This window comes from Zosterops lateralis, assembly GCF_965231275.1.
Source record: "Zosterops lateralis genome assembly, chromosome: Z".
In the NCBI taxonomy this organism is placed as follows: domain Eukaryota; kingdom Metazoa; phylum Chordata; class Aves; order Passeriformes; family Zosteropidae; genus Zosterops; species Zosterops lateralis.
This window is the reverse complement of record NC_139800.1, coordinates 2,621,640-2,647,710: the sequence shown is the minus strand read 5'-3', so window position 1 is coordinate 2,647,710 and position 26,071 is coordinate 2,621,640. Positions and strand designations below refer to the sequence as shown.

The window sequence follows — 26,071 nt, the reverse complement described above, 5'->3', positions numbered from 1 at the left end:
GTCAGAGGGGTGCAAAACAGAGCCTTAATAGGGAATTTTGTTTCAGTACTAACTATAGAGTGGTTGAATGATCTCCTTAGTTCAGTACAAGGGAGGGAGTTACAGAGAGCAGGAGGAAAACACAGCATTCTTTCTCAGGATCCGATAGCAAATTTTAACTGCAGCCTTAAAAGAAAATGGGTCTACTGATAAAAGTCAAGTGGCCAGTAGGGATTTGGCACTTCTTTATCAAACAGCTTCTCCTTTCCAGGAAACAGGGTAATAAAGACAGGATGGGACCTGTGCTGGTGCATAAAGAGAAAAAAGGACTGGGGAAGATAAATGTAGAAAAAAGAAGATATTGCAGTGAAGAAGTACATTGTCTTGTGCTGTGTTGTGCTGTCCAGGATGTAAATTTTTCACATGGTCTCAGGAAACAGGGATGAAAATCTCTATAATATTTTTCCAACTCTTTCAGAAAACAGGAAGAGAATATTTTACTTTCCTCACCACTATAAACTCATAGGAATGGTGACTTTTTGGTTTTAGTGTCTAGGACAGCGGTGACCTTGCCCTGAAGAATGGGAACAACACATATTTAGCTATAAAGCAGCACATGTTCTCTTACACTTCTCAGTAGGCAAAATCTCACTTGGGTAGACCTCCACCTCCACTCTGCCATCAGCCTCATCCTTGTCAAGCCATCGGTTGCAGGGGAACATGTACTGCCTCCCCTGGACTGGGACTGTGATCTGGACACTGGCCAGGAACCAGCCGGACCGCAGACCAACGTTATCGTGCCCAATCAGGATCCGGTTGATCTTTGGAAAAAAAAGCAAATAAAGACCCAGAAGGCAGGGAAAAAACCTGAACACAACAGAATTTGCTTAATGTAAAACAGTCTCCTTACCCTGGAAAGGTGTTCTTCCACTGTGTTTGTGTAAATAATTTATATATGTTTTTTACTATAGACTTAAAATGCTCTGCATGTGCTAGCATTCACAAGAGATGGTTGGTGTAAAATCTATGAAAAATATGTCTCTTAATATCCAATGTATCTTAATATCTCTTAATATCCAACGTAAAGGTGAAAGGTTCTTTCATCACCCTCAATAGGGGGTGTTATTTTGATCCTGAATTCAGACACTTGCACAAAGTATGGAGACACCTGCAATTAATTCTTACCTTCCCAATATCCATCATATCTAGAGTAAACTCATCCACTCGAGCACGCTCAAAATAATTGCCTAGATCGTTATCAGAGACCAAGAGAGGCTCTTTGCTGGAGTCTGCTTTTTCACCGTAGAGTTTGATGAAAACTTTGGAATCTGAGCTGGCACCGGGGATATCGCCCGTCTTCACACTGATGTGATAACTGACATCTGGAGTAAGATCGATGTACAAAACACAGACATGTGAGTGGCATTTCCAGAGCCCAGACAGGTAATGGGCTTCAAATCACTTATAGAGGAGGAAGGCTCCAGATCTAGACACAGAAAGGACTTTGCCTTCCATTCATGCATCCAGCATCTTGGGGCCACGCTGGGGAACCTGTTACGCCTTGGAGTTATTCAACAACAAAAAAATAAGAACTCCAATAGGTACACTTGTAAGCATAAAATATTCTGTATGCCTCCCTCTCACTATTAGATGATTACCCAAGCCATAAAAATGCACTTAGGCAAATGGGATTATTTCACCATTTTTATACTTACAATTTAATTCAATAACTTTGACCTTCTATTTTTCTTTTTTTTTTTTTTTTTTTTTTTCTAAACAAAACAACCTGCACTGTGCAAGCACCATTTTCTAAAGAAAATTGTAGCGCTGGAGCCCTTGTTCTCCAGAGAAGGACAGTAGAATATTTTTGGTGATTTTCCTTAGAGAATGCAGTTATTTGATGGAATTTAGTCTACTAAAACAGTGGCAATTCAAGATCCTTCAGAGAAAGATATATGAGAAAGCAGTTCTCAAACAAATCACAACTTTAAAAATTGACATTTCTTTCTACATATATAATGTTGCATTTATGTTCTTTTATGCAAATTAATCCCATTCATAAACTGGAATTTAAAGGTTGGAGGTATTTCTCTCAGAATGACCTGCTGCAACTTCTTGCGTAAGAATTATAAAAAAGGCCCAGTAGATTTACTGGGAACTGACAAGAATTATTAAGAAGAATAAAGCAAATAAACACATCCATGTGCAACTCAAGCCCAGATCTTCTTTTTTCCAAGCTAGACTCACTTTTCAGCAGTGGTGACTCCCCAGCAGGCACTAATTCTCGGACAATCTGACCATCATCCTCATTTTTGTCAAGCCATCTGGTTTACAAACAGAAGTAAGTTATCTTTGAATAATTAGCACCTGTTAGACCTTTCAAAATCTACTCTGGCTTCACACATAGCCCATATCTAAACACTACAGTTAGAAAGATATTTTTTGAGGGCTCTGTATCTCTGTTATCTTAGCAGGGACTTGACCAGACCATACGGCATCCACATTTTTAATCTCCATTTTTCCAAGAAGAGGGACTTGAGAGCTCTCCTCGCAGTAGATAAGCATCTGCTGTGATGTCCATCTGTCTGAAAAGCACAAACTCCACAACCACAAGTTATTCCTGTGAACAGGCAGTCTTAGTGTCTTGAAAGCATTGAGCTACATTGACCAGAAAGACTTGCAGCCTCTACTACTAAAGGGAAGGGGTGAATTATGTTATTCCCATTTTCAGGGCTGGGTATATGCAGGCAGCTGGTGTCAGCAAAAAGGAAGGATTTGCAATGTTCTTCAATACTAAAGATCCAACTAGACTAATTAAGAAGAGGAGATGGGCACAAAGGAAACTGTAGCATGATCTCAAGGGAAAAAATCTGAAAGGAGAATCATAGAATGGTTTGGGTTGGAAGGGACCCTAAAGACCACCCAGTGCTACCCCCTGCCATGGTCAGGGACACCTTCCACTATCCCAGATTGCCCCAAGCCCCCTCCAACCTGACCTTGAACGCTTCCAGGGTGGGGCAGCCACAGCTGCTCTGGGCACTCTGTGCCAGGGTCTCACTACCCTGATAGTAAATAATTTCTTCTTAATATCTGATCTCTCTGCCCTCCTTCAGCTTAAGATCATTTCCACCTTTTATTACCACTACATGCCCTTTCCAAAAGTTCCCTCTTCAGTCCCCCTCCAGAAGTCCCCTCCCAAAACAGAGGGGAACTAATTGCTAACCTGGAAACCTTCACAGCTGCTTCTTCATCCTCAGGGGTGAAGGATTTACATCCTCAACTCTATCATGTGCCCTACAGCAACTACTGCATGACCACAGTCAGGGCCCTGGCAGGGGCTTCTCACTTTCCTCTTCAAACCCAGACTGCTGCAGCACTCAGTATATTCCTGTAAGCATCTGTTTAGGGTCAGGTTTCCCACGGTGGTGCTTTGAGAGCAGGAGCAGTTCTCAGAATGCCCATTGTTCCCGGGTACACATCTATCTGCACCACTGCCTTTTGCAGCTAAAAATACTGTTTCAAACCAGCAGGGGCGAGAAAAGGACAAATGAGAACTCTCTGGCAGGTCATGCAGAGTATTTAAATGGCTCCAGAACCAGAAGGAGTAAAAACAAATCCCCAGAAACTGTTTATTTTTAAAGGTGGCCATGCTGGACCACAGCAGACCTGCTTCTGCACAAACACACGCAGCCCATGTGCCCTGTGAGCTTCCTACAGTGTCACTGTGACACACACACTGTCCTTGGCTGACCTGTGTGCCAAAAAGCGGGGGGGAGCTCACTTCCCATCAAAGTTTCCATCTCTGACTTTGGCAGTGAGTCAGCACGAATGGAAACCAGAAAACGACCCTTAGAACCAGGATTTGGGGCATGAACAAAGAGAGCTGCTGAGAGCTGGATCAAACCCAGGGCACCTCACTGGTAAAAAGCCAGCACAGCTCAAAGTCATCACCAGTTGGACCAGATATTTTGGAAGACCCAGTCTCCACTTCATGCATCTGAAGGAATATTACATTTTAAATCTTCTCCCCTCTCCTCCCACCCAATGGAAAACAATGAGCACAAAGAAACCATGCAAAAAAAAAAAAAAAAAAAAAAAAAAAAAACAACAAACCCAAACTAAAAACCAGCACCAGGAAAGAAATCCAAACATGAGCTAGAGCCAGCCAGTCCTGGAAGCACGAGCAGCAGTGTTCTCATGCATAAGGGATGCAACAGGAGTTCCACCACACAGACACACATCTCCAGCCCCAGCTTCCCTCTAAGCTCTGGGAGGTTGTCAGGTATGAACTCCACCCAAATTCTTCCCTTTCTCCCAGTAAAGCTTGGGCAGGGCTAAAAGTTCAGGTGGTCAGCATGAAGATGAAGAACATATGAATATATGATGGTCACAAGAGCACCACCTGAGGGCATCTGATATGGGGTTGTGCCTCAGAGGAGGCCAAGGGGGTATAATGGAGGAAAATCTGTAGGGAGGACCCCAAAACTGTTGGCAAGAATTGAGCAAGGGTAGGTTGCAATATGAGCATGCTAAGACATCACGTTGTCTTAAGAAGGGAAGCCATTATTGATTATTTTGGGGCTAGGGTGACATAGGGTTATTTTACCTGTTAAAACTGGTCCTTAATACCTTTATGTTATGTAGCTCTTGATGCTGGCTCAGGATTCTCATCCTTGGACAGGTATCCAACGGCTAGGGGATCACATCATCCCAAAAGTCAAGATGCTTCTGCGTACATGGACGTTAACTGGGAGGACCCACAAAATTCAAGCCTGAATTCCACCACCCCAGCAAGCCCTTCAGGAAGGCAGAATCTCACAAAGCAGACACACCCTTACTCTCCTTCTCCTGTTTTTTATGCCTTGCAAGTTGCTGTTTCTGTTGCCAGTGGACATGCTGCTATTTTCTGTCACCTTTGCCATTGCTGACATTTTAGGGGTCTCTGGGATAAATCTGAGTGAATCTCTGCTGCTCTGAGGTGGCAGGATAAAAATACATCCCACAAGAAACAGATCTCTGTGTGCAGCACAGAAAATGCTAACTGCTTCAGCAGTGAGGACAGAGGAGAAAAGGGAACCAGAAAAGCAGGGCACACCCCGAGATAAAGAAATTCCCTCTACCAGTGTTGGTAGATAGTGATGGCAAGAGAAGGAGTATATCTTGGGCTGGAGGAGGAAGAGGGAGAGATTTATCAGCAGAAGTGGCTTTAAAGCTCCTTGTGCTGTTTCAGCCAAGAGAACAGCCAGGAGTGGCAGAAGCACTATTTTCTTGAGAAGATTAGTGACAGAGGAAATATTTGGATGAGCAGTGCCACTGCATCCTTTCCTTTCATTACATATGCATCAATATCCTAATTTCACTTCAGTGTAATTCCAACAGCGTATCACTGAGCAGCAGATTGAAACCAGGGGTTTATAGTCTTACCCCAAATACAAATGGATTGACACATCTGGCTGCAGAAAATAGAATATTTCAGTGCAGTGCCATCATATCCCTAGTACAAAAGGCATGTCAAAATCTTTTATTTTATCAGAGCCTCTGCATGATTTCAGTGAGTGTAATTCACATGCCACTGTGGATTTTGCTAGGGTGTAGCCATGTCCTGTGTCACATCCTTGCTTTTAAAGAGATGCTTTATGACCAATATAACTCAGAGAGGACAGAAATAAGACATGAAAGCCACTTCAGAATTTCTAGAGGATAAGAGAGTCAGGTGACCACTGAAAAAAATACAATATGACATCATATATAACATTTGAAACCCAGCCTGAGTGCAATTAGAATGATTGACACATCCATTATATTCAGAGGCACATATGTATTTGTGTGTGCCTTTAAATATAACCTATATACAAAAATGAGTAAAAAGAGATAGATATTTCGGTTTATTTTTAGCCAAGAAAAGGAGGTTTCTCTGGCTCCTTTGTATGATGAACATTTTTTGGCATTTGATTGAATAAATGTTCTTTCGCAGGAGTCTCCTAGTGCATCATCCCATTCATGGTCTGTTGTTCTTCAGAGAATTAACAATGTTCCCTTATGCTTGTGCTGGAGAAAAATTAGGATGATGGGGGCCATATGCTTAGAAAAAGAATTTAATGACATATCACTGAAGATTTCAGTGGAGTTGTAATGATTTATAGCATGTAAAATTCTATCCTATCACGAACTCACGACTTTGTCTGATTGAAAATTCATTTCTGTCTGGGATATAAATATTATAAAAAATAGGCTGTTTTAGAGCGTGTCAGCTAGACCATTCCTGGATTTCCAGAGAGCTTTGAGGAGAAAAAGACACCAGAAGAACTCAGTTCCGATCTGCAAAAAAAGTTTGGCTTCATTTCTGGGGCAGAAGTTGAACTCTCTTAGTTTTGAGCTTTGCAGCAGTATTCATCATCACCAGACCTAAACAACATCAGGTATTACGAGGTATAAACTGTTCTGTGATGCCACTGAATGATTCAGCATCCAGTTCCTAAAAGCATGGATATTATAATGCCATGTGGTCGTAAGGGAGGAATAGTGCTGCATCCAAGTGATGTACTAGTAATTCTGCAAATAACACTCAGGGAAGTAACTTGCATTTCCTTCTTGCAAGCACGGATCAAATGACCGCTTTAAAAATCACTGACTCTAAGCCAACTGTTTAAAGAGTTGAAAGCACAGGCCTGGGAGTTGTTATTTCTCATTGCTCTTCCTGAATCTGACACAAACTCACAATTAATCCACTTAGCTTCTCTTTATCTCTGCTGGCTCCCTTGTACAACAAAGACAGTTCTCCTTACAGAGCTCTTGTGATTACTAAGTGATAGATGATCCTATGGAGTTGCAGAAAAGATTTCAAATTAAAAGGCAAAACAGAGTCATGTATATAAATATGTAAATAACAAGAGCAGAGAGACTTCAGCAAGTTCTATGTAATGAAGATCAATAAGGGTATGTTAAAGGTATCAGTTAGAGAGGAAACTGGTTAGGCAGCTTTTTGACAGAGTATCTGCATGTGTTGCAGCCTGGTTTGCACAGAGGAAAAGAGCCTGAGGAGCTTTCTGCACAGGTGAGATGTGTTTCTGCTGGAAGGCATTTAGTCCCCTAGCTGTCTCACAGCAGCAGCTGAGTGTCACAAGGTCAATGGAGTAGCTTTCAGTACGAACCCATCAGCAAAAGGTGTTTTCTCCAGACCATTCAATTTTGCTGTGTAGAAGAGTGGAAGTTAATTAACTCTTAGAGATAAAGGCAGTGAGAACAACATGTCTATTGGCCAAGCAGAATCTTCCCTGGTGTACTGCTGGAACCCTGGAAGCTGAGAATTTTGGGCTTTCTGTGCTAACAGGCACTGACCCTGAAGAGAACAGTACATTTGGCTACTGAGGCCGTGGAGAGGCTTCCAAAATTGACTGATAGCACTGGGATTATGGGTGTGCAGTTTGAATTGAAGTGTGTGATATCACAGGGTAGAAAACTTAGAGTTTAAGGCTTTAGTATATAGTAAAATATATAAAGCAAGACGGAGGATTTAGGGTGTAGGCTAAGTCCTTCTTCTTTCACCTTCTTCTTCATGGGTTTGGGTGGTATTTTGTAATGGGGTAGAAGAATCTGCATTATGGACCATGGTTAAAAGTAAAAATATTAGGTTAAAAGTACTTTATTGGCCTAAAAGTAAAAAAAATCTAGGTGTCATTTCAAAATTGGAGAGTTTGTGCTTAAAAGACCTTGAAAAGAGTTAGAGACATAACCATTTTTCACCTTGTTAGCTAGAAATCACAGCTTGTGAGACTGTAACAAAGATAAGAACTAATAAACAACTGAGTCCGAACACAAACTGCATCTCTCAAGCATTTAATACCAGCTCTACCAACTGAAAAAGAAGATAACAAACCCACAGACTCCCTTGGATGGAGTCTCTAACCAACCTCACTCACATTGCCTCTTCTTGGGCAAACCTTTATTCAACTCCCTGAGCTCCTGCCAAAGCAGTGAGGACTCGAGCTGCTATCCTTGGCCTGCAGGAGTGGAGAGGAACCTCCAAACGCTGCAGGCCAAGGGAATTGTCTGTCCCTGCCCTGGAGGATGCAGTGGGTGAGCACCTTCTCCCTCAGATCTCTGCAGACTCCATGACGACACCCGTACTCTGCGATGGTGCCGCAGCCTCCCGGGGAGGCACGGGCACCAAAGGGATGGAGAGGGATCAGCTGTCCCTGTGCTCGGTGGCGATCAGTCATGTCACCTTCCCAATCTGAGAGGAAAGAGATAATGCTGGCACAAGGACAGCAGATAAAGAGCAACGCTGGTATCGCTCGTGGGGGGAAATAGACTTTTAGAAAGATAAGAAGAGTGGAATTCCGTCGCTGGTGACCTGAAGCCTTGAAGGTACACCATGGGTATTTTTGGGATAAAGTTTTGGGTTTTTTCTCTCTGTCTTTTTCCCGTCACTGGTGTTCCTGATCCACAGGTGCAAACTGAAGGGGAAGGGGGTCATTCTGGGCTGATGGGAGACACCCACTTTTAGCAGCCACATAAGGAGACAATTCAAAAGGGAAATCTCTAAAATGAGCCAGCTGCTATGTGCAGTTAGACACAGAAATATCTCTGAGGAGTACAGCCCTTCACATGGACACTTCATGACCAAGGAAAAACCTGTCTAGCTTGCTTGCTTGACTCAGTGAAACATATGGTTGTTAAATGTGGATCAAAAGGCAGCAGTGACTGTGTGGCTGTTTGTTCTTTGACAAGGGAGAGACTGGCTTGCTTTTCACAACCAAGATGACTTGTATCTGCTGCTCTGTGCTGTCTCCCTGGTGAATTTTCTCTCTGATGTGACAGGGCTCTGGCAATGCCAAGAGGCTGGGGCTGGCTCCTCTTTTGTATTTGGCTCCCCTCATCATAGTGGAGTTCTTTCAAGAGACAAGTAGCCAGCTTAGAGGCTTTACCTTTTTTTCTTCAATTTTAAAATAATTGTGCTTGAGTTTTACAATTCCACTTGTCCCAGGGAGAGGAATTTTTAGAACAGGTGTTGTTAAATGGAGCTCACTGGACGTCCATCCTACAGGGTGGACATCCTGAGAGGGTAAGTGGGACCACACTGGAGTTAATCTTTAATGTTTTCACCTAGTTCTTTCTAGTTTCTGCTGCAGCATTGAGGCAGACCCCAGCTACTGCCAGGACAGATCATGCATCTTGTTTCCCACAGGCAGCTTTAGCACATTTTTTTGGCCGCTTGATTGTCTAGGGAGGAGAAGACTACACTTACAACCCACCAACAGGGGTGAGCCACAGCCCTCTGCCCTACCACTGTCTCTGTCTGCATAATATGCATTTCCCCTCATGCAAGGAGCTCTCAAGATGGCAGCATAATAAATGTGCATGCTCCCAACACAAAAAATAGCATCCCATTGCTCCCAGAAAGATGGGATGTGCATGTGAGGGACCAGAGCCTCGTTACATGCAGTGACACCAGCAGGTTGCAGAGTGTGTTTCTGCAGCAGGCAATTGCAGTGACACAGGGTGTGGTACTGGAAGGTTGCATTTTGTCTTTTTGGAAATTCTCTGCATTACTGAGTTAATTGCTGAGAAGCTCACAATCCAGATTGCTGGTCATTTGGTAAAGGGAGTTAGCTGTATCTTAAACCTCCCAAAACACACTCTTTGCTTTCAGGCTTAGCAAAAAATAAATGAACAAATGAATAAATAAAAAGGATTAAGCTGTACTCAGAAAATTCCAGTCATGGACCAACAACAAGGCTTTTTAAAGTCTGGCAAATGCAAAGACAGAGACTTAATCTGCAAGCATTGTTTTCCAGTACCTGTAGCAGGGGAATTCCACAGCCTCACTTTCTGGCTGTCCTTCTTCCCTCACTATCACTTTGGCAAGGTACCAGCCACTGCTTCCTCCTTTGCCATCATGCCCTATCCTCACCCTCCTCACCTGCTTCAGCGTTACTGCTTCGATGAAGAATTCATCAGCCTTTGAGGAGGAGAATAAAAAAAGGTAAGGCAATATTTCTCCTTAAAAGAAGAAAACAAACAACGGAAATTTATTATTGCAATCAAACCAACATCATCAGCACGCTGCAAGATAATTCTTCACAAGATGAAGGAGAAAGCATGAATTTACCAAAGAACAAAAAGCCTGAATATTTCTGCTAGATGTGTAAGGTTAGATTTGTAAATATATGATCCACCAGCATTTTAAATCTGCCATGTCATTGCATGCCCTACACAACTGTAAAAAAAGAGAAGTAATTTGATTATTAAGAAATTCATACAGAGAGGCAGGAAATCCAAGTTCAAACCCCTGCTCAGATATAAGCTTTCTGAGAAGCCAGAAGCAGGTCACTTCAGACCAAATCTACAGAGGTCTTTGGAGGCACAATTCAAAGTCGTCACAGTGTGGTAGAGTCTGACAGCCTTGACTACCCAGCACAATTAAACCTCATTTAATTTCCTGGCATGCCAGTATGGGCAGGGCTGCACAGGAGTATTTTCTAGTTGCTCCATGAGTTGTGTTTGGAGGGCAGTGTGAACCAAACTCAGCAGATAAATACCCTCAATACCCCACAAGACACATGGATTTGATGTCTTTCTTTTTTCTTTTTTCTTTTTTTAATTTTTTTTTCCCCTGGAAATAGGCTCAAATAACCAACCTACAGATTAGACCAAGGGATGGCCCCTCAAGAGCAGAGCTCTGTTACACAAGAGCTGACTGGCACCAACTGCCCCTGATGATGAGGGAAGAGAAATGCATTAAGAGAGAGAGTTACTCCTCCAGAAACCAGGCCAGCCAAAAGTATCTGTGCCCCGTTTACGGAAGCACACACATGGCACAAGCATGGTAAATACTGTGTGTAAACACACAGCAAATCTGCAGTGTACAGCCCAACAAGGAGACATGACTGCTGTGGTTGCCACCTGGCTGAGATGCCTTGCTTAGGTAAGAGGAAGATAATCACTATTTTTTGGTTGCTCTTCATCTCCCAAAGGCACTCATGGTGGTAGCATGCATCCAGTTAGCTCCCAGGAAGCACAGTGGCAAGGCAGCATTTTTGCAAATACTGAAATTTATTAAAATTATAAGAATTATATCATCATTCAGGACTCCAAACTGACCTTCAGAATGAAGACAGCTAAGCATTTAGCCACTGCTTAAAGTGTTAATGATGGGCTTACATATGCCAATGCTACTTACACACTCAAAACTGCTGAATTGGGGATTTAAGGCATCAAAACCTCACTGACTCAGTCCAAGTCAATGTAATTTAATTCATTAGGCCTGATGCTTACCTTACTTATTAATGGCTGATATAAATTAATGAGTAAGTAACTAACTGAAACCACAACAGAGCATACACCTAATTTAGAGGCATCTTTAAATCTTACTTTCTACACAGGCTGTTAGTTTGAATCTGCAGGCAAACTTTTTAAGTTAAATTGGTAATCAAGGTAGTATTAGTTTAAGTGGCTGTAGATTAGAGACCGTACTGACTTAGCAACATTTCTTTTTAACAGGGTATCTGAGTTAATCAGTGTAGATATACTCATTCAGCCTCTTGAATATATGAGCTCTAAGTTTGTCAGGATCAATTCTTAAACAACTTCCCATTCATTCACCAGCTTTCAGCTCCTCATGCCAGGAGAGCAGTTTTCCACTAATGGGCTCCAGTTTGGTTTATGTCATCTGCATACTATTAATCATATAATTTGATTGCCAAAATTATTTTTTCCTTTTTATCCTCCTTCATGTAAGTTAACCTCCAACTTATTTTTGTGAATAAATATCATAGAATCATCACAGAACCCTGGAATGGTTTGGGCTGGAAGGGACCTTAAAGGGATCTAACATGGGCAGGGACACCTTCCACTAGACACCAGGTGGATCCAAGTCTCATCCAACCTGGACTTGTACAAGGATGGAGCATCCCATAAAATAGCTATGATCTGTATTTAAAATGTTTGCACTCTCTGCAATCCAAGCATCTTTCTTTGGAACTGCACTGAGACACTCTTCACCACCCAGACATGACTCATTTTGCCATCATTTTGACAAACACAGGCTTCATCTAATGACAAAATGACATCCTTTACAGCTTGGATTTACCTTTTAAAACGAAAATATCTATCATGTCAATGCATAGGCAAAAAAAGAACATGTTTGGAAAGTCCATTTATGCAAACCTATATATAATTTAGAAGCAGAATGGACTCTCACACTATATAATTGCCATGTTTCCACAGACAGATCTTAAAAGCCAAGAAATACTTGATGAAAATTCTTTTAAAGTCTAGAAGAGCCCAGTGATTTCAGTGAAGAATTGGAAATTCTGGACACTCAAAGGCAAATTCAAAGTGCTAATGCATATTTCAGAAGCCTAAATTCAGTGGTCTATTTTGAAAACGTGACCTCCTTTTATCTTCATTTTCTTTCCACTCTGAACCTTCAATCAAATAATGACACAAGAGATGAGAAATCTGCAGAGTTCTGTGATCAGATTCTCAAAATCTCCTTCTGGAGATATTGATTACAATTTACCAGTCTAAGTTGGACCCTAGAGATCCAAAATTGGATACATATTAAGTAGCTTGACCCTATAGATCAGATCAGCAAACTATTTGCTTGCTGATACGGCCAATGCTGCAAGGGCTTTAACTACTATTCGACTTCATTATCTCCAGCTTTCCAGGGAATAAGCTCTGTCTTCATTTCAGTCCATTCCCACCCCCCCTGCATTCTGGATATGGACAGACAAAAATCTATTGAAAATCAGCTTGAAAATAAGACATAAAATTGAGTGCAGCATGGTTGAAGGAGACTAGAGGAATTATAAAGGAAACATGTTAGGCTTTGGGTTCTGACTTTCACATTAAATAAGATGCTTTTTCTTCCTTTGACCCCAGGGAGCCAAATTTTTTTCTATATTAGATGGAAGGGAAAAGGCTCTCTTTTATTCTTGGAAGATTTCCTGGAAGCCTTCCCCAATCTGAAGATGCAATTTCAGCAGTCAGAACTTAGCTGGGGAGAGCAAACCAAGAGGCTCTTTCACGAGCATGCATCAAGCAAGGGAGCACTGTTCCTGACCCAAGCCCTCCCTCCAGCTGCAACCTCTTACGATGAGATTTATTTCTCCCTGTTTCCCTAGCCCAAGCTGGCAAGGAAATCAGTTGAGTTTAGACACACACACAAAAAAAATAATAAAAAAAAATATTTAAAAAAAAATAAATTATGTAATCTCTTAAAAACCTTTCGTTGGGGTGCTGCTGGGCCAACTTACATTGCCTTTTTCAAACTTGTTGACAGTGTTGATGCAGTTGTAGAGGACGCGCTCGCCGGTGTCGCCCTGATCGCCAATGAGGCAGACAAAGACGTTGGCGTCGGTGCCACTCCCACTCACCGTGCCCGTGCACACTGTCACCCGGTACTTGATCACTGGGGAGGCACAAAAATTGGGGAAACGACCCCAGAAATACCATAAATGGCCGTTTAATTTTACTTTTTTTTCAAGGTGTTTGTGCTTCCAGCTGTGTTGAACCGCTGCCGGTGTATTGACTTGCGCGTTTCTGCGTCACCGCTTGGGAAAGGGGGGAAAGATGAAGCTAAAATAGGAAGACCTGAAGCATTGAGAGAACATATGGACAGACTGATTTTGGTAAAGTCATAGAATCATAGAATCATTTAGATGATTTACATTTACATCATTTTCATTTCTTTCATTTACATCATTTAAAATGAGTCCAACCAGAAGAACATCAATTAATTTCAAGCATCTTAACCCAGTTCACTTAGACACTGGGGACAAAAGGGATTCCTAAACACACTCTAAGTTACCTCTTGTCCTTCCTCAACATCATTTTTCTGCAAGAAAATAAGATACCACAGGGAAGTACACTGCTGTGAAAGATACAAGCATTCTTGTTCATCATCTGTGAACAAATTAGTAGGGATGATTGCAGCAGCCCAAAATCTGACCAGCAATTTCTTTGTCATAAAAGAGCCCAGCCAGACACCTTCTCCCACCATATGATAACAGCAGCACTTGCTGCCCTCCTACCCCTGGAGATGGGTGCTGGCAGTGGATGGTTTCCCAGCTCCATGACAGTGCAGGAGAGCAGGATCTGTCAAAGCACATTAGAGGAGCCCAAGGAAAAGCTCCAAGTGCTAAACTGTGAACCCATAAAAGTCCTCCAAACAAGGACATAAAAATCCTGGCCCTCTCATGAGGTGGAGTGCCCCTGTCCTGCTACCTCTGCTTCTGCCTTTCCAAGATGGCCCTGGAGGTGGAGAACCTTGCAATGTGTGTGGGGAAAACAACATTTTCAGCATCCAGGGCCATGACAGGCAAATAAGAAGAGTTAGAAAGGGACAATTGCTCAGAGATGTGAGGAATGGGCTTTTCATGTTGGATTTATGGGACAAGACAGGCCCAGTTGGCCCCATCCCCTTGGGACAGTTATAATCATAGAATCACAAAACCATTACATCATGAAGGTTGGAAAAGGCCCCCAAGGTCATTCCTCCAAGAGTCTAAACTTTATGCAGGAGATCGAGTTGTCTTGCCTGCTTTTAACCGTTAAGATCATCATACAGTTTTTCTGGATGGATTTTGATCTGCCACCTTCCTCCCCTGACCATTCCCTCCTCTCTGCCTTCCCATCCCATTGGGTGAAGGATTTCCAGGAAGAAATATCACAACAAGACCAGCTTCTGAGAGAGATCCCCCTTTATCCAGCTTGGGGAAGGGACAAGAAGCAGTACTCCCACCCTTCCTCCAAAATCCACCTGCAAGGCCAACAGGGAGGTGCTGCATCTCACCTCTGCTCAGCACAAATTCTCCACACAGGAAAGTGCCTGAGTGAGGATTCAAGCTGCCCTCTCCACAGTTGATTAAAAATACATCTCAAAACCAGCTTTATTTACATTTTAATAACATCTGCAATTACAATTACTCTTCCTCTTCTGTGAAACTGCTCCACTGCATGCAGATCACCAATGTCAGAACCAGAAATTTCAGAAAACGGGGGACTCAAGGTCTACAGAGTGTCGATGCTTTGGTGGAAAGATGAAAAATCTCACCAGCTACCTTGAGATGTTCTGCTCTCCTAAATTCTCCCTCTAAGTAGATTTAATTCTTGTGACACAAGGTCAAGGCAGAAGTGGCCACTCCAGGAAGCCAGGGCAAAGTTCTGCAGCTTTCCTTAATTAAATCTCTAGTTCAATTAAAAGAATAAATAGTTTGGATTGCTCATACATACTGAAAGATACATATGCACACACCACTGTGCTGTGCAACTTACTATATATTTATACATACAGCTGCATAAATTTGCATATAACTAGATAAAACTTTAAAGCCCAAAATATGATTGTCAAATTTTAGATTGCATTTCAGCTAAGCTTGCTTTCCATGAATATTCCTCAAACCTTGCATTTCACATTTTAAGGGAGACTGGAAAAAAAAAAAATTACAAGTTTAAAAAAAAAGCCCACGCCCTGGAAACAATTGTGCCGTGTCCAGATCTCTCCCATTTCCCACCACAGAGAAATCTGCTCAAGAAGAAAAAAAAAAAAAAAAATTAATAAAAGGCTGGGATTTCTCAGGCTTCATGCAGCTAATGATGCACACAGAAAATACTGCAGAGAGAAAGTGCCAGAAAGAGAAGTTAATTGAATTGCATCAGTCTGCCTGTGCATCTCTCACACAAAGAGGGTTTCTTTCTATTCAGGTCCTAAGCAAGCCCCTGCACAGAGCCCGTGGCTCTCACCTGGCATGACTTCAGTCACCAGAGATCCCTCGGCGGGGAGCTCCCGCACGATCTCATTGTCCTCTTCATTTATATCTAGCCAGCGGCCGCAGTTGAATGAGTATTTTTCTTTTGTCAGCGTTTTCAGCAGAGTTACCTTCATTAAACCAAAGCACCGCGTGAGTTCAGAGGCTTGAAGGCACAAAAAAAAAAAAAAAAAGGCAACAAGATCCTGACAGGTTTGGTTTTTTTTTTTTGCCAGGGAGGCAAGAGTAGGTAGCAGCAGAGAAATAAAACACATTAATAACGAGATCGTCCAGCCTGTGCACTGCAGTGATGCATGGAGCAAAGCCTGTCACAGCTGATGGCTTTTCATTCCTCCTTTCAATCAGTTCTTCCTTCCAGTCACTCCATGGAAGGAACTTTTCAGGAATTCTGTGCCTCTGTAAAGGGCTCACCATGTGCCACTCTACAACCCCAAGGAGCAAATTGGGGATGGTGCTTGTGCTGCTGGTTCTTGCTGATGAGAATCAATTGAGGGGGAAAAAAGACCCAAAAATTTTGCAGAAACCCTGAAAAAAGATCTGCAGTATCTCCCAAAGGAGAAATAAGCAAATAAGGTGGTGGTCTGCTGTTGTCTGTTGGAGTGTGTAAAGCAAGGGTATGATGAAGGTCTGTAAAATCACAGGTGACAATGGAAAAGGCAGAGAGGGATCAGCTGTTCCCTCTTCTGCCTCAAGAAATGCAGGGCATCAAATGATGCCTGTGGAACAAAGTTCTAAGCAAAAGAAAAAAAAAAAAAAAAAAAGAAGGACACAATCAGCCTGTGAAGTCCTTGGCAAAAGCTATTAAGGTTGCTGAAAGTTTTAGATGTTCAAGGGGAGGCTGGAAACTTCAAACTAATAACTGGAAAAATAAACCTGCTAAATGCCTTCTGTTTGGTAGATCAGTTTAGGGAGTAAATGTCCAACTGGAAATATTCAAAACATGAAAGAATGTTAGGAGGAAGTAGCATAAATGCTTGTCTTTCTTCTTACACTTCTAAAAACCATGAACTTATGTGACACAAGAGAGAGGATATTGGGGTCAAGGGACTTTTGGCCTGACCAGTGTTCCTGTTGTAGGTTCTCGTGATAGAAAATGGAAACCTGACCAGGCACAAAGCAAACCAGGCATGAAATGTGGGGGAGGACTGGAACAAAGCATCATTCAGGTTTCATCTCATTTCCTGGATGCTACAATGGGTGCACAAGTGTTGGGGTTCATGTGTCATGAACCTGATGCATCCAGAAGACATCAGAGTGGGCATATATGAACACACTGATTTTAGTAAAGTCATAGAGTTATTTAGGTTGAAAAGAGCCTAAAATGAGTCCAATCAGAAGAACATCAATTAATTTCATGCATCTTAACCCAGTTCACTTAGACAGTAGGGCAAAAAGGGATTCCTAAACACACTCTAAGTTACCTCTTGTCCTTCCTCAACATCATTTTTCTGCAGGAAAATAAGATACCACAGGGAAGTACACTGCTGTGGAAGATACAAATATTTTTGCTTATCATCTGTGGACAAACTAGTAGGGATGATTGCAGCAGCCCAAAATCTGACCAGCAAATTTCTTTGTCATAAAAGAGCCCAGCCAGACACCTTCTCCCACCATATGAGTGTTGGCAGTGGATGGTTTCCCAGCTCCACGACAGTGCAGGACAGCAGGATCTGTCAAAGCACAATAGAGGAGCCCAAGGAAAAGCTCCAAGTTGTAAACTGTGATTTATCAACACACTTATTTACAGGTGCAGAGCAAAGCCTGTGTTTTATTGGGTGCAGAGAGTGCCATCCAAGCTGTTCAGGAGGAGCGGGGGTGAAGCTCAGAGGTGGACTTGCTGCCCAGACAACCCAGGAGAGGGGTGACAGCACAGAAATCAATGCTGGTGGAGCACAGGATGTGTGAGTGAAGATCAAGGTCATCCTTGTCATCTCCCACACAGCACAGTCCTCTCCTCTGCACAGCCTCCATGGCCTCCTCCAGCCTGCAGGAGTTCACCCCCCATCACAGGGCTGTCAGTACCTCAGGGCAGGGGATGCTACACTGCAATCTCTGCTGGGATCAGGTTTTTATGTTAACAAATTGTAAATATTGCATTGTAAATACAATATTTGTAATATGAAATTGTAAATATTGTATTGTAAAGCCATAGAAGGAGTGGGTTTGTCTTTCTATACAGTAGTGCTGTCTAAGAACAGGAAATTTTCTGGAGAGGAAGGAAGAAACCCCTGGTGGCAGTGAGATGAGTATATCAGTCATTTGATATGGGAAGGGTGGGAAAGTGGGATTTTCACCATCAGTCTGGGCTGTTGGGAGCTGGCTCTCCTTGTTGCTCTCATTTCCCACACTCAAAATCACACAATCATTTGGGTTGGAAAAGCCCTCCAGGATCATCAAGTCCACTGACCCCTGTCCCCAGGTGCCACATCCATGTGGCATTTAAATCCCTCCAGGGATGGGGACTCCACTACTGCCCTGGGCAGCTGTGCCAGGGCTGGACAACCCTTTCCATGAAGGAACTTTCCCTAATGTTCAATCTAATCCTTCCCTGGTGCAACTTTAGACCATTTTGTCTTGTCCTCTGACAAGACAGGCACCTCAGAGCACTGCACCTCAAGCTCAGCTGGGGAGCACAGTGACCCAGGACTGGCACTGCACACCTTTGTCACCAGCCTGGTTTTCCAGGTCTGCCTTCCCTGGCTGTCCCCTCACCTTATTCAGATGCCAGCCAGCAAAGGGATTTCTTTTCTCATGCCATATCCGAAGCTTGTAAAAGGTGCCAAGGTCAGGGAGCTCTATCTGTAAATGGGTAAAAAAGGTGCAATATCCATTTTTGTAAGTCAGCAAAGCACACACACAAAGCGCACCTCTAAGCATCTTTGAAGAGGTAATTCAGAGAGAAGTCAAAAATACCAACCTATTCCCTGTTTTGGGAAGACAAGCCATATCCATGGGCAAGTAAATCCATTTGCACCAAATGGAGGGATTTCATCTCAACTTTAGAAGGATCTAATGGAGTGAAAATCTCATCCTGATGACTTTTTGCCTGGGATTGAAAGTAAAGCTCTGGGAAACAATACCAAGCCAAACCTGCCACTTGCACAAGATTCATACCATGAATTTGTCAGTCTGTCCAGTTTCAAAGTTGTCTGAATTGTTGTCTAGCTTCATCTCATCCGACTTCCCTTTGTCTCCATAAATCTGGAAGAAGATGGTGGCATCTGTTCCTGCATTTTTAATGTCACTTGTCCAGATCCACAGAGACCAAGGGTTTTCTAGAAAGAAAGGTTAAAGATACTTGGTTTAAAAAGTAATTTTTATAGGGTGACTTGATGAGAAACATAATTATCATTGTTTCCCCTGGTAGGTAGAGAGGGTTGGATGAAGGAAGACAAAGACCTTTCATCTTTTTCTGCACAAACATAATCAGCTGCTGCATAACATGCAGAAGTGAGATTGGAAATATAATTCTGCAGTTTCATTAGAAGAAAATGAGAAAAATATAAATAACCTCTTTTCAGGTGAACAATATTCTCTTGTTATACTCTACTAACAGGGTAATGGAGGGGTGTGACCCAACCATGTATTTTCAGTTCACTTGTCAAATACCTACGGCCCAAGCTTCAAAGACCATAAAGTCAGGGAAATATTAATTTTTCCTTTTGTCAGTGAGAAGGAGTCTCCAGTTGGCTGTGCACAGTGCAATGCAGCTCCAGGTAGTGCCTAAAAATTTGTCTGATCTGTGTCTGGAACAAAGAGGAATAGGAGGAACAGGAGGAATAGGTAACAGACATGTTACCACCTCATCCTGAGATAATGAGCCTCCTGAGACTGGACTAATCATCCCAAAAACGCTTCTTGCAGAACAGGCTGTCTCAAAGCCCACTAAGGTATCTGTCCCTAGTGAGGCTGCATCACATGGGACAAACACGCTCAGAGCAGTGTAAAGATATTTTCCAAAAGGTTTTAAATTATTTAAATGCCTAAATTTGACACGACTTCAGCTAACACTTTTTTTTTTTTTTTTAATACTACATGACATACCCTAAGATTGTGGCCAACCTGCAAGATTTTTATCTCAGATCTTCATCCAACATTTTTAACTGTAAGCCCAGTCCACCTGCAGCAACTCAACATCACTTTTCATACCAGAATATTATTACATACGTAAGGGTGACATTATTTCCTCTAAAGTCCCACCCATCTGCATACTTTATTGACAATAACGTGTGTCTCCTCTGCAGGCCTCACAGCACCTACAGGAGAGGGAACAGCCTTCTTCCCTCACCCAGACATCAGCTGAACAAATCTTAATGAGAGGATTGCTAACCCTCTTGGTACGCCCGAGCCCACACCAGCACAGCTTGACCTTCAGAGCCCAGAATGGAATATAAAAATATGATGACATGCATATAAATTAGATTTTTACTGGTCTACACAGTGTTGGACTGTGTAAAGAAGAGGCAAGAGCTACTGGAAAAAAAAAAAAAAAAAAAAAAAAAAAGAGAGATATCTCAGAAAAAGTTTTACCCCTGTTTTAATAATATATAAAATGTTCATGACCACTCCTCTCTGAAAAACACCAGCAAGATTTAGATGAGCAGAAACAAAACAAAGTCAGTGGATGGCATTTGATGGAGAAGCCTGTTCTCCCTGGGCAAAGCTGCAAGTGCAATTCAGACACCAAAAACTGCTCTCATCTGTCTGGTTTGGCCTCCCTGACCTCTTGCTGAGGGAAAGGAGGAGTGAGGCATGTATGGAGGGGGAAATGAGACCTTGTACCAGGATTAAATGCTGATAGAGGGCTGTCAGGGAGAAACCACACAGGGGGAGATAGCTGAGTGAGGGCTGCAGCTGCTGGAGAAGGCCAGGCATTTCCCCAAACACCCATCACCATCTTCCCAGGGATTGATGGACTCATCCCCCAGGTTCCCATCCTTTCACACTGAGGTATCCAGGCACTTCAGAAATTCTCAGAGCCAGGGCAAATATTCCCCAGGGCACAAACACCAGGGAGGACAAGACCTGGCACAACAGTTTCCAGGATAACTCTCAAGATAAGGAGAGGAGGGAATAAAAAACCCAAAAAAACCTCCACAGAATAAATACAAGCTACATATGGAGCTGCAATCTGCTGCGGGAGCAGCTTCTGGATGCTGTGCTGGGAGACATTTCACCATGGATACCCCAAGTGAGGTTCTACCCAGCTTTGATCGTCCCTACAGAAAAGGGACAGTCCTTCATGCAAAGGGGAGATAGGCGAGATGACATAATAGGTCTTTTCTAACTCCGAGTCTTACACTTCCATAATCTGGCAGCTAAAGGTCACAGATTTCTCAAGGCTAATGCTCTCTGTCTATCTCCTGCACTGCAGTGGTGAGGGAATTAGCCTGTCAATAACAATCAGGGCTGATAATAGGAGGTTAAAGGTTGCAGATGCTTTAGCTAAATGGACCGCGTCAGGAGGTGCAGTGTAGCTACAACACAGACTAACATTTAGATAAAGCTTATTCAAATGAACTGCTGTTTAAGCAGGAGCCCACCCGAAGCACTCTCGGATTAAACCGTGCCTATTATCCTAATTAAAATGTTCTGTTTACACACGGGCCGGGCAGCAGCGATGTGTGTTTGGCTGGGTGCAGGACCAGGCTGGTGCTGGATGTGTGATCCCGCCTGGGGATGGATGAGGATGCTCGCACAGCAGGATCAGCTCCTCCCAGCAAACGTGAGCCAGTGCCTCCCTCTAGAGAGAAGGATCTGCATCCAGCACGCTCCTGCCTCGAGAGGCACCTTTAGCAGCTGGGCAGGGTTGAGATTATTAGCCTTGTTATTTCTCCAAGGTCAGGAATAAAAATAGGTGAAGTCAGCAGGAAGAGTTTTGTTTTATTTCCCATTCCCCTTCCCCCATAAGGTTTGTCTCCTCATTGCATATTTTGTTTCCACCTAGGATAAGAAAGCTTTGCTTCTGTAGTGATGAGCAACATAGCCTGGCTTGTCTGAAAAGGTGAAATGATGTCTGAGGCAGCCCTAAGCCCAGTGGACCTTAAGGAAATGAGTATGATTCTTCAAAATATTGTAGGAGTTTAATTTTATACTCCCCTAAAGCAGTATTTTCAAAGCTAAAATCCATGCCCCAACATCTGAAGGACGCGGAGCTGCTGCAGCCAGGCCAGAGGAGGCCACGGAGATGCTGCCAGGGCTGGAGCCCCTCTGCTCTGGAGCCAGCCTGGGACACCTGGGGCTCTTCACCTGCACAAGAGAAGGCTCCAGGCAGAGCTCACAGCCCCTGCCAGGGCCTCAAGGGGCTCCAGGCAGAGCTGCACAGGCACTGGGGACAAGGCCTGCAGGGACAGGACACAGGCAGTGGCTTCCCAGGGCCAGAGGGCAGGGCCAGATGGGATGTGGGGCAGGAATTGGTGGCTGTGAGGGTGGGGAGGCCCTGGCACAGGGTGCCCAGAGCAGCTGTGGCTGCCCCTGGATCCCTGGCAGTGTCCAAGGCCAGGCTGGATGGGGCTGGAGCAGCCTGGGACAGTGGAAGGTGTCCCTGCCCATGGCAGGGGGGTTGAAATTAGATGACCTTTAAATGTCCCTTCCAAACCCAAACCATTCCATGATCCAGTGGCTGAATCCACTTGAACCTCTCCTTGACCCTGGCAGTAACCAATGTCACTCAGGGGACACTCGGGGTGTGGGAGGAGGGGTGGTGGCCCACAGGAGGCTCCTGGACTCTTGCACCTACTTTTCAGTCTTTTCTGGCGCAGGGACACCATTTCGTAGAGTTCCCTCTCTATGAGACCGTCCCCTTCATCTTCATCCAGCCACTTCCCACATGGGAAGGTTTGCTCAATCCCAGTGAATGGGCAGTAAACCACCACCTGGGAAAAGAGATTGGGAGATTGAGCTTAAATATTCTGCTACTGACACCCCACAGGACCTGAGCACTGAAAACTTAAACAAACTGACCAAAGACAGAGCTGGAGATCTTGTTCCTGCTCTCAAAATCAGCATTTCTGGACCAATATGAACCAGACTGGTTGCTCAAATCCCAGTTTGGGGTACAGCTAAGACCCATCTGTTCTGTTGTTCCCATTTTTGCAGCAGCACATCACAATGGGTCAACCAAGAGGAGGTGAAGCACCAGGAGGGGAAGGGAATGGCAGCAGCCAGCGTTGTGTCAGTGTGCAGGAAAGCCCCTGCACCTCATCAGTGCATGGCAGAGCTCTGCAGGAAACACAGGGTACAAAAAGCCTTCAAACATATCCATGCTAAACTGATTTTGCTTGCCAGGAAAACTGAATTTCCTCATAGCTCCAGGGTAGGCATCTGCCTTCCTCTCCACCCTCCCATTTCCTCCTGATGACCTTGTACATGATCTAGAGTTGCCACCAAAAGCTGGGAAATGAACTCTCCAACCGATTTGCTGGGTTGGAAAGATGACAGAACTACTGTCTTAACAATGATATATGCACGGGAATTTCACCTCAAAGCATGAGCAGCAACCAAACAGACTACACATGAAACTAATACACATTTATCACATTTCTAGTACATATTAATTACACTTCCTGTATACACAAATATATGCTTATTATTTCCATGAATCTATTTGGATATGAGTAGGGGGTCTTTAGGGCATTTTTGGAGGTCATTTGGGAATATCCCATTCCTCAAAATTCCCTCTTATGGTCCTGGATCTTCTGGTGAATCTTCTTTCCTGGACAGTATCTCAAATATGTGTCCAGGCTGTGATGCACTTCCCTTTATCATTCTTTGCTCTGGCACTCCATCTCTGTTCTCAAAACTAAGATATCTACCAGTACATATTAATCACTGGTGGAAGCAAACAAGGAAGCGTTGGCTGGCACAAAACTTATTAGTCACAGATGCAGGGAGTTAACACAAGGCCACATTAATCTCTGGCATGTGTACTAAGCACTGGATGGTACAAAACCAAACATTACCCATGGATATAGGGATCACACGCCATGTGCTGAACTTAGGAGAATTTTCCAACATTTTCCCCCATTGCTGCACAGAACTCTTCCCAAAGAAATACAAGCTGTTGGGTAAAAACATCAGCTATTTCTCCACTGCCTCCCTGTAACAGCTGTGGTCAGCCACTTTCTATTGGGTTTTGGATTTTCTTTTTTTCATTATTTCTGAGGGTCCAGAGCAGCATCTAGAAACTTGAGGGAAGTCTGAGCATAGATGATAACTTTGAAATGCTCAGCACAACCCAGGGCTGCATTTCTGTCTGGCCTCTTGGGCAAACATCTGAAGGTGCTTTTGGAGCTGAGCAAACAATAATCTCTATCTTTGTGACTGCAGAGGGGCAATCAACCCAATTAGCGGGTGATTGACTTATGCATCTAACGTGCCTTTGAGGCAATCAGCTGCTCCCGTGCGTGGTGTATAATATTGACTTGTTAAACCGGGGGTATTGCCTTCCAAACAAAAGCAGATTGATTTATTTATTTTTAAACCGTACTGGGTTGTCCGGGTCAGGCTGTGAATGGGGAACAGGTCTGGCGGCTGCCTGCAGACAAAACTCCTGGCAGTTTTGGCCCAGTGGTTGGACTCCACGACCTCAGAGGTCTCTCCCAAGCCTGAATAATTCCATGAGTTTATGGAATTTAAGCCTCACCTTCTCACAGAACCAGCCAGAGCTGACGCCACAGTTATCATGCCCAATGGTGACCCTGCTGAGAGGGCTGAGAAGGGCAGCTATCTCCACGTTGAAGACATCTGTCCTGGCACGCTCAAATTCACCTCCTTCCAAGAAGATCTTCCCGCTGTTCTTCAGGCCTTTGGAGCCGTGGAGGATGACGTGGATCTTGGAGTTGGTGCCGGCTCCTCTGATGTCTCCCGTCACCACAGCCACGTTGTACACGATGCCTGGAGCAATCAGAAATTTGGTTAGGGGAAAAAAAGAAGGGAGGAAAAGAGTCTGGGAGTTATGGCTTTGATTGGATTTGTGTTGGAGACTCTATTGATTTCCTGCTGGTTTATTTTAGCTTCTGACTTAACGCACAATGCAATGTTTGATTTGGGTTTTGTTTTTTTTCCCCCATGCATAATTCTGAGAAACATAAATCTACCTTCAGACTGTCCAGGAGAAACAGACATGGGGTGATACAGTCTCTCTGTTCTGTGGCCCAATGGGAAAAGAAAAAAGTTTTCTTTTTTATTCATTCTGTGGTGCTGATTAGGTGAAGAAAGGCAAAAAAATTGAATTGGTGAGTAAGTGATTTGATTTTGAGAAATACCAAACACTAAATATGTCAGAGAATGCTGAGAGGATGGAGAAGTGCTGCTTTAAACCATGGAGGCAAAATCTGCAATATCACAAAACTCTGAAAACTTTGGGTTTGTTTGTTTTTTAGCCTATAATGCTGCTGAAGGCATCAAGACCTCCACAGTCATTGTGAGAAACCACAGATCTCAGAAAAAAATAGGTTTGGGAGAGGTATCAGCCCAGCTAGAAGAAAGAAAAATATTTCTGGAAAAACAAAAACAAAAACAAAACAAAACAAAACAAAACAAAACCAAAAAAAAAAAAAAAAAAAAAAAAAAAAAAAAAAAAACCACACACAAAAAAAAAACCTATTTACATAAAAAACCTACTTACATAAAAGTGTCCTTGGGGGTTTTTTTCCTATCTCCAACTGTTGGTCTAAGAATGAAAACACATCTTCCCACAAGTCTTACCTCACAGAAAAGCACATCTAAAACCTGTCTCATGTCATCAAATACACACCCAAACACTACAGCAGTATGTAGAAAGCAGTTGAGACCTAAGCCAAGTTTTTTGATTAAATCAGACAGAAATTTCAATAGGGAGTTGGGATGAGGCAAAAACATCAGAACTCACTCTCTTATAAATAATCCTCCCTTTGAAATTTACATTAAAAATTGTACTCAAGCATGCTTTACTGTTGATATATCTCCAGCAAAACTCCAGAGAGCAGGAAAATGAAATACACACTCATGAATGGTAAAAAGATAAAGGAAGCTTTTTGGGATTGAATTACATTTCTTTCAGTTTTTTCCACTGATTTTTCCTAACAACCATCCTGCAGTGAGGGCTCTGCACCCAGACCACTTTCCTCATGCACATGCAGGGGGGGATATGAAGACTTTGGGCACTGAAGACTGAACAGGGAAGTAAAAAACTGTTGTTACATGCATCATCACAGTGTTTGCCTTCATGCTATTAAATAAATACAGCCAGAACACTATCCAAATAATCTGCCTTGCGATAAGTTCTTTTATGGACTTTACATCCAGGTTTCTTTTAACAGAGACATAAACTTTGG

At 43.2% G+C, this 26,071-nt stretch overlaps 1 protein-coding gene across 1 annotated transcript in view; it reads right to left on the bottom strand.

Moving 5' to 3' along the window:
* Positions 1-26,071, bottom strand: part of LOXHD1 (lipoxygenase homology PLAT domains 1) — a gene marked incomplete at both ends in the record, with an annotated part of 189,042 nt that overhangs the window by 80,165 nt on the left and 82,806 nt on the right. The window contains 10 exons of the mRNA XM_083883544.1: positions 608-800; positions 1,165-1,361; positions 2,227-2,303; positions 9,780-9,940; positions 13,242-13,396; positions 15,730-15,865; positions 18,468-18,554; positions 18,870-19,030; positions 22,495-22,630; positions 24,400-24,650. Of these exons, the coding sequence (XP_083739670.1) occupies positions 608-800; positions 1,165-1,361; positions 2,227-2,303; positions 9,780-9,940; positions 13,242-13,396; positions 15,730-15,865; positions 18,468-18,554; positions 18,870-19,030; positions 22,495-22,630; positions 24,400-24,650 (1,554 nt within the window). The remainder of the gene's footprint in view (positions 1-607; positions 801-1,164; positions 1,362-2,226; positions 2,304-9,779; positions 9,941-13,241; positions 13,397-15,729; positions 15,866-18,467; positions 18,555-18,869; positions 19,031-22,494; positions 22,631-24,399; positions 24,651-26,071) is intronic.